At 42.3% G+C, this 9,438-nt stretch overlaps 1 protein-coding gene across 1 annotated transcript in view; it reads right to left on the bottom strand.

Annotated features, from left to right (window-relative positions):
- The window catches only part of CBG16947, a gene marked incomplete at both ends in the record, with an annotated part of 14,175 nt that extends 5,147 nt beyond the window's left edge, over positions 1–9,028 (bottom strand). Inside the window, 3 exons of the mRNA XM_002648786.2 lie at positions 193–400; positions 7,255–7,370; positions 7,766–9,028. Of these exons, the coding sequence (XP_002648832.2) occupies positions 193–400; positions 7,255–7,370; positions 7,766–9,028 (1,587 nt within the window). The remainder of the gene's footprint in view (positions 1–192; positions 401–7,254; positions 7,371–7,765) is intronic.
- Between the last annotated feature and the right edge of the window lie 410 nt (positions 9,029–9,438).

Below are 9,438 nucleotides of genomic sequence, written 5' to 3'. Positions count from 1 at the left end.
CTCCGCCCACTTTGAAGGAACACGCGACGCACGACCGCGACGCGCCGGAAAAATCAATATGTCTCGGAGCCTAGTCGTGTTTGGGCTCATTTTCAAGCTTACGACGAGCTAGATCCTCTAGTCTTATTTTCAGAGCTGCCTGGAGCCATCTTTGAACCCTTTCCTTCAATCAAATTTTCGAATATTCCTCACCTCATGCGATCCGTGCGAAAAGTTAAGACGAGCAATGTTCATTCCGTTGAGAATCATCTTTTGCAACATGTCGACACTGGCGCACGCCGGTCCAATCGTACAAATGATTCCGGTCTGACGGACGAGATGCGGCGCCTCGCGAATGTCCAGACGGCACAAGTGCTCCATATGGGTGGTGGCTGGCACGGCGGCGAGCTTCTGCTCTTGCCTGGAAAATCGATTTTTTTAAAGATTTTCAAGATTTTCAAAATTCCAATTCTGAATTTTTCGGAATCTAGTCCAACCTAGTCTTATACGCATTCTGCCGGAATCCGGGCACCGAGCAAACGTGCGTTTTCGGTCTAACTCCATTATCTGGCACTTGATTATTGTTCAAGTCCACCCCTTCCTCTCCAGCAGTCAGTTTTGACAAAACTGGAGTCAACGGGGCCGCCGGCTCAACACAAATACGTTTCGATGGATGCATTGAATTGCGAGTGTTACCAGAGAGGATGGACCAGAAACGATAGATTGGGTACGAGTTGATTTTTGCGGCGATATGACGATGATATGTGGTTCAAGTGTTGGCTGGGAGTCGTGGCTTGTGCAAGAGTGGTTGGGTGGTTCTGGGACAGGGGTCACGTGGAGCTTAGGACAGTCTAGAAATGGCCCCGAGAGGGATCAAATGCCGATGGACCATCAGGGGACCGTCCATACTGCCTGGATCGTCATAAGATCCCAAAACACGTGGATTCAAGATTCCAACCAATTAGGGGGTGTCTAGAGTCTAGACCTAGAGTCTAGACCATTTTAGGCCATGAACACTGCCCTTCGGCTAGTCTGTCAGACCTGAATCGTACAGTTCTGGACCTTTGACACTGTCTGGACGGTCATGAGATGGAACAAAACACGTGGAACAAAAAGAGAGGGACCAATAGAAACTTGAAATTCGGGTTTATCAGTTTCCGTTGGCTATTCCGGATCGTTTAGACTGCCCGGAACGTCCATCATGTCTCATGAGATGCCAAAACACGTGGATCCAAAAGAGAGGGACCGATAGGAACTTGTAATTTGGGTCCAACAGTTTCCGGCATGTCTGATGGACTATTAGTCTCTTCCGTACCGTACTCCGGACAGTCCATTCCGTCTTCTGAAATTCAGAAACACGTGGATTCGGAATTCCAACCAAACTGGGCGTGTCTAGACAGTCTTCATGCGGTTCAATGGAATTCAAGACAGACCTGCCCTACCTAGTGGATTGGAACTTTTTGGGAGATTATAAGCATAATTGTCCTCAGGGACATGTGCCGAACCAACAAAACCTCGAAATTCGAGTTCGTCAGCTCTCCGTTGATTCTGATGGATCATTAGTCGTCACTAGTCTATTCCGGACTAGACTGTTGTAGGCCGTAGATACTGCCTCTAGGCTAATTCTAGGCACCAATACCTAAACCGTACAGTTCCAGACCTTCAAGACTGCCTGAGTAGTCAAAATTGTGTTGGATTGATCCCAAACCACGTGGATTTCCAATTTCAACCATCTTCGGATGTTTTTCAAAGTTCCTAAAGTTCTGGATAGTCTCGGTTGGATCAAGTCGGGCACAATAGACACCAGGGACATGTTCAGTCTCTTCTCTACCCTTTCCCACAACTTCCATACTGTCCAGATCGTCTTATGGTCCCAAAGCACGTGGATTTCAAATTCCAACAGATTTGAAAATTCTCAAACTGTCTTCAGAACCATCTAATCGATCAAATTGAAGGCTCCAATCCTTGAATCCCATCTAAACCCCTCCCGAGTCATTAAATCCCCAAAATCAAAAACTCACTTATCATAACCAGCCGCATCCAGCTCCTTCTGAAACGAATCGTCGCTCATGATGCTGTGCCTGCTCGAGTGATGATGATGATGCACAAAATCCTCGTCGTCCTCGTCGTTATCGTCCGAATCCCAGGGACCCTCGGAAACCGGCGCGGCGAGGGAGAAGAGTTCGCGGAACGATGAGCTCGACTGGCTCTTTGTCTCAGCTGCGAACACAGATGGCGCCAGAAGGTTGACAGCCTTGATTTGAGGCTTCGAGAGAGCAGACGATGGTGAGGCAAGAGAGGGTGGGGATGACGATGGTGGAGTCGAAGGGAGCGATGGAGGCGGAGTGATCAGAAACTTCCGAGGGGGTGATGCCTCGACTTTTAATGGCTGCTTCTGTTGCTCTGGCTTCGGCTCTTCTGCCAGTGATGGAGGCGGCGGCGACGGTGCAGCAGCCGCTCCGTGCTCCGAACTCTCGCAACTTTTAGTGTTTAGTCCGCCCGTTTTGAATGAATTTTTGGGCAAAACGACGTTGGATCACGAACTATCAGGGATAGTTCGATGCGTCGTTTTTAGTGGGGGGAAATGTAGTTTCAGAACTTCTGTTATCTGGAAAAAATACGCGCTGGAAATGAGGAAAATCGAGAAAGAGAAGCGATGTGGGAGCAAAGGGATTATTCGACTAATTAGAATGAGAAAGAGAGAGAGAGAGAGAGAAAACATAGTTTTGCAGGGGCTTAGCAATGGGATTAGAGTCATTAGAATAGAGAAAAAAATCCAGAGATTCTAGAGTTCAAAAAATCAATTTTCACCAAATTTTAGAATTTTCCACTTTTTTCAAAATTTTCAGCGATTTTCACAAAAAATTGCTAAAAACTCAAAAAATTGCATTAAAAATAAAAGATTCTGAAAAAATTTTTTTCGAAATTTTCATTTTTTTTGAGTTCAAAAATCCAAAAATCCCAAAAAAATTGTGCTGACAAAATAATGCATTTTTTTCAGCTGCTGACATTTGAGAAGCCAAAAAAAAAAGAGAAAATTGAATTTCCTAAAAATCACCATGGCGACAAGGCGACGCTATTCAGAAGAAGCCAAAAATCCCAAAATCCACGTAGTCAACAAAATTTCGATTTTCAGGCTGAAAACAGATTTTTAGGCTTATTTTAGGCCAAAAATCGAAAATTCGAAAATCCGATTTTTGTACCAAAATTAGGCCTAATAAGCCTAGAAATTGGAAATTCGATAAAAATCGAAAATCCAATTTTCAGGCTTAAAATGAATTTTTAGGCTTATTTTAGACCGAAAATCTTAAAATCTTAAAATCCAATTTTCGACTAAAATTAAGCCATTTTAGGATAATTGGTCCAAAAAATCGAAAATCTAAAAATCCTATTTTCGGGTTTGAAACGGATATTTAGACTTATTTTAGGCCAAAAATCGGAAAATCCGATTTTTGTACCAAAATTAGGCCTAATAAGCCTAGAAATTGGAAATCCAAAAAATCCATAAATTACATTAAACACAGAAAGTGGTCAAAATTTAACCTTTCTTGGGGATAAACAAGGAGGAAAAATTAGAGAAAAAGGGGGCGGAGCCTAAAAACTAGTTTTACCAATTTTTTGACGAGGTCAAAAACAACCAAAGTAGATCTAAATAAACCCAATTAGTTAGTGAAAAATAACTAATCGTGTAAGTGCGCTCCATTGAACACATCCTTGATCTCAGCGTTAGAAGACGTTCTAGCCCAGAATCTCAAACCAAATTGGGTCATATTAGAGCTCCAAATTCCTAGAAATGGAACAGAAAATTTTTGGAATTTCACATGGTTTCCAAGGGAGCGCATTTGCATATATTCAAATAGTCTAGAAAATTCCAAACAACTCAGAAACGCTAGAAAAGAAGATTCTAGAATAAAAAATTGTAAGGGGGACTCCCCTAGGCCACAACAAGAAGAAGAAGAAGAAGCATGTGATGACCAGAGACGGCAGAAATAGAGAGAGAGAGAGAGAGAGAGAGGGGGGGGGGGATGCCCCTCGTCGTCGCATAAACAACCGGGAGCAGCACACCAGAGACCGATCTTTAAAGAGCACCTCATGGGGAGGGGCTACACAGACAAGGAACAGAGTGCAGTCCACTAGATCTTTGGAAAAAGTGGCTGTGCACCTTTAAGCCGAAAATACAGAATTTAAAGGCGCAAAGCGTCAACAACAGATGGATGCATGCGCCTTTAAATCACTTTTCGACACTTTTGCATTCCAGTGAAGAGTGTAGTTCGAAAAGTGGATTTTCGGATAGTGTGTGTTCGAGAATAGGAAAAAATATAATTTCCCAAAAATCACCATGGGAACCAAGAGAGACGCTACTCAGAAGTAAAAGAAGCCAAAATTTAGAAATTTCTAGAAATTTCCAGAAATTCACATAGTCAAAAAAAAATCCTTTTTCTGGCTATAATTAGGCTCATTAGGCCTAGTAATCCGGAAAGTTTCAAAAATTCAAAAATCAAAATTTTAAAAGAAAATCCGAAAACCACAGAAAGTGGATTTTTTTGAAACTTCAAGCCAATATATCCCACTTTCTGTGAAAGATATCAAAAAGTGGTTAACTGATAACATGTTAATGATAATGTGATAAACATTTTATCAGTTGACAACTTTTTGATATCTCTCACAGGAAGCGAGATAAATTGGCTCAAAGTTGAAAGTTAAAGGGGGGGGGGTCTTTCAGTGTTCACTGAAGAATGATATCCTTCAGACACTAAAAGCCGCACAGTAGGAGGATAAGCAATTATCCAGAAACTTCTATTTTTCCAAGAAAAATAGATCCTTCTTTTTTTTAAAGCCAGAAAGTTTTCAAGCAGGTTCTAGAGCTCAAAATTGACCATTTTCGGAATTTTCAAAAAAATCAAAATTTGGACTTTTTTTAAAAAAGTTCAAAAAACCATAATTTGCATTGTTTGCATCATCAGAGAAACCTCAACAAAAATGAGCATTTCAACCCAAAATTTCGTCATTTTCGAAATTCTCGAAAATCTCAAAAAAAAATTGCATCATCGGCTTTTTCAGGGTCATGTCCCTTTAAAGTCTCTTCTAAGCAAATTGATGCTCTGAAACTCTCAATTTTCAGAAACCTCTAAAAAAGGTCCTGCCCCTTTAAAGTCATTTTTCGAAATTCACGAAAAAAAACCTCTTGCAAGGGAGCCGCCAAAAAAAGAGCCTGTCCCTTTAAAGGCTCTCTCTCTCCAAGTCTTCAGAAATCGAGCCAAAAAAAAAGAGGAGAAAATCTTCAAGACAAGCCAAGGGGAGAGAAGAGCCCCAGAGAAATTCACATGCTGCTCCTCAGCTTTTTCAGCTTCCACGAGCCAGCACACACAAGGCTCTAGGGCTCCAAATGCGCAGGGAGAGAGAGAGAGCGAGAGAGCATGAAAAATTGAGAGAGTGGTTAGACAGCTAGAGAGAGAGACAGACAGAGAGAAGGGACAAAAAAGGACACGGAAAGCCCTCGGTCTTCTCAGCCTCAAGGCATTCCCAAATAGGCTCCGCCCACTTTTTCACGAAATTTAAAGGCGCAAAGCGTCCACAACAGATGGATGCATGCGCCTTTAAATCACTTTTCGACACTTTTGCATTCCAGTGAAGAGTGTAGTTCGAAAAGTGGATTTTCGGATAGTGTGTGTGTTCAAGAATAGGAAAAAAAATAGAATTTCCCAAAAATAACCATGGGGAACCAAGAGAGACGATACTCAGAAGTAAAAGAAGTCAAAATTTAGAAATTTCTAGAAATTTCCAGAAATTCACATAGTCAACAAAAATCCGTTTCTTGCGACATCAGGCTCATTAGGTCTAGAATTGAAGAACGACTCAGAAAACCTGGTCTTCTCAGCCTCAAGGTAAATAGGCTCCGCCCACTTTCTCAAAAACAATAAAAATCACATTTTATCACTTTGATCTGTCTGGGGGGTGGGTCACCAGGAACAACAGAAATCGAACACGAGGCGACGGATCAAGTGTCCCTGTGCGTCTTTTTCGTGTTTTTGTTAAAAAAAAATTGAAAAATCCAAATTTTTCAATGACAAAAAAATCCATAGATTCTATATTTACCAAAAATTTGCAAAGTGCAAAATTTTTTGTAAAAATTGAGAAAAATATTTTTTTCAAACGACGGTGAGGAGGTGACTCATGACATTGGAGGAAGGACAAGTGGACACAGTTCTGACCGTTTTTAAAGGGAAATTTTTGAAAATTTGAAAAAATATTATGCTTGTCTGAGAAAAAAAAGGTTAGAGAGTATTTTTTGCAGTCTGAGTACGGTAGCGATATCGAAGCGGAGAGCCTAAATAGCACACAAACGGTGGAGACGCAGACACTTTTTCTCTGTGTCTCAACCTTTTTTCTCAGACAAGCATAAAAATTTTTCGAAAAAAAATTTTTTTTGAAAATTTTAAAAATTTCGACAAAAATGTGAAAATTTTGAAAAAAAAATAATTTTTTCGAAAAATTTTTTTTTGAAAATTAGACAAATTTTGACAAAAATGTGAAAAAATTCAATACTGCAAAAATTGCCTAAAAATCGACGAAGATTGATTTTTAAAAAGTCTTCAGGTTACTGTAGTTTTCGTGCTAGGACCCAACATAAATTTGAAATTTTCAGAATTTTTCAAACAGAAATTTCGCAAAAATTAACAAAAATCGAGCTGAAAATGATGCAAAATTTCCAAATTTTCAAGTTTTAATTAGCCCAATTAGCGAAGCAATTAGCGAGAAAAAATCAATAAATCCCAAATTTTTCAGTAAAAAAAAATCAATTTTTCGAGTCACAAATCGAAAATAGGCAGCTTATAAATAGCCAAAAATTTTTCGAAATTTCTGGAAAAAATTCTGTGAAAATATCTCAAAAATAAGGAAAAAAAAATGTTGTCTGGTTTCTCAAGAAAACGGATATGATGTGTTTTTTTTGTTTGTTTACAGCTTTCAGAGTGGTCAAAACAAAAAAAAATCGAAAAAAAAGTGTTTGATGTGCAGGCAGGCAGGGGATACTGTAGCGAGAAAAATGCAGAATTTAGGCCTAAAAATCGTCAAAATTCGAAATTTTTCTGCTGAAAATGTGTAGAATTTTCTAGAATTTTCCAGTAATAATGACATAAAAACATAATAAAAAGGGCACAAAAATAGTATTAGTCCTGGTAAACAAGAGCGCGTGCGCGAGCCAAAGCGAAATTCAGAAGACGTCACACACGTCATCTGAATCACACGTCATCTGAAGTTTCTATCGCAACTCACTTGAAATAGTCACCAGCGTGCTCCTCCTCGATGGTCATTCGGCGGGCGAGGCGGCCGCGGCCGCTGGCGCTCGTCGGCTTCACCTCCTCGACCGTGTCGTTGGCCTCGGCGAGTTCCTGGAAGAAATTAATTGCGCCAATTATCCCAAAAATTGTCAATTTTCAAGCTAAAAATAGCGTTTGATTTTGGTCAATTTCAGCCGAAAAAAATCGATAATTTTTCAGTGTTTTTTGGCTCAAATTCACAGATATTTTCAGCTAAAATTTTCAGACATTTTAAGCTGAAATTTCCAGATTTTTTAGCACTTTCTTGTCGCAAATTTTCGACCGCTACGCCGACACGCGACGCGTCCAAACTCAAATTTGAGCTCAAAGCATAGTGAAATCGCTCTACGGTAGCCTACTTTTCAGCTAAAATTTTTCTGATGACCGCTATGCCGACACGCGACGCCGTGCCCAGGCGCCTATGTGGCCTGGAGCTTCTCAGATTCCAGTAGAGCGCATTTACTTACTCCCTGCTCTCCAAATGAGAAGCATTGACACACCAAACATCTCAAAAACGCTGGCAAGTATCCGCCACCACCGCTAGATTTCTCTTCCACTTCGACTACAGTACTCCCTCCTACAGTACTCTGCGTCTCCGACTCATCATCAATATACCAAAACGGTCGTCCTGTCTCCTCCTTCGCCGTATCCAACGTTCCACACGACGACGTCCGTCTCAGATCGACCGCAAACGAGACACGTCGCGGTGGAGGTGGCGTGTGGATCACTCGGATGATACCATTTTGAAGGATCGGCTGATGGTTGTACTGGGCGTAGAGGTCTTCCAGGGGAGTGATATAGGACTCACGGCGAGCGTCAACTTGCTCTTGAACATAGTCTTCGGGGGTGAGGATCTTTGGGATTCCAGGTGGGACAGGTAGTTTGGGCGTGGGTTCGTAGAACAGGGGAGAGCCGTGCGGATGCGTTCGGCGGGTCCAGATTGAAGCTTCTCGAGCATCAAGAACCGTTTTTGGAGCTTCATTTGAAGCTGGTTGAGCCTTGGGACCTTCTAGAGCCTGATCTTCCAGAGATCGCAACTTGGAGCCTTCAGGATCTTCCCGATCCTTCTGCTCCGAATATTCCAGATCCGTGGATAGTATGGAAGCTTCTGGAGCTATCCTAGACAATTGTGGGGTCTGCACGGAAGCTATTTGAGCCTTGGAACCTTCCAGAGTCGTCTGCCTCGAACCTTCTAGATCCTGATCTTCCGAGGATTGCAGCTTGGAATCTTCTGGAGCCTCTAGAGCCATTGGAGCTTTGGAACCTTCTAGAACCTCCTCCTCCTCTTCCATCCTCTTCATCACCACCATCTCAAACGACTCCAGACTCTCCAAACACCCCTTCACCGGGACGTTGTCCCATGGGACCTCCTTCTGGATCTCCTCATCTTCGACAATCTCCTCGATGATTACTCCATTGCCATCGTCGTCAATGTATGCATACTCTTCATGAATCGTTTCCACGCCTTCAGCACTTTCGTCGTCGTCATAGAAACCCATTCTTGTGTCACACCGCCGACATATCATCACGTCATCTGGATAGGATTCTGGAGCATCTAGAGAAGCTTCTGGAGCATCCAGCGAGCTCAACGCCGACTCGATAACCGTCTCCGTGAGCACCTCTTCTGGAGCGGGTCCGGACCCACAGGTTTGGCAAATTTCAAGACGCCGAAATTCGCCGTTCGTTCGTTCGATGGGAGCCACGGCGGCCGGACCGTGGGGCGGACGCATTTGGGACCTTTAAAATGCGGACCTTTGAAAAATAGCGAAAAACAACGACGAGGAAAAATTCAACGGAGAAGAAGAAGGTGAAAGGTACGATGTCGCTCTAATGACAACTTCGTGAACTCTGTTCAGTGGAGCGAGGATGCAAGATCCGGAAGCATCCAAATGTGCTCTAGCCGACCCTAGAAGGTGGTGCTAGTGCAAATGTGCTCTAGCGAAATTCCAAGGAAAATCCGCTGAAGGTGCAACGTCGCTCTATAATGGCACGGAGTTCAGTGGAGCAAGGATGCTTCCACAATTCCATTAGAGCAAGTTTAAAGCATGCAAATGAGCTCTATTGACAATTCATAGAGAGTTCAGTGGAGCGAAGATGTGTCTATCCGTTAAAGGCATGCAAATGTGCTCCAGCGAAATTC

The sequence above is a fragment of the Caenorhabditis briggsae genome, assembly GCF_000004555.2.
Source record: "Caenorhabditis briggsae complete genome, chrI, whole genome shotgun sequence".
NCBI lineage: Eukaryota > Metazoa > Nematoda > Chromadorea > Rhabditida > Rhabditidae > Caenorhabditis > Caenorhabditis briggsae.
This window is presented reverse-complemented; position numbering and strand designations above follow the sequence as displayed.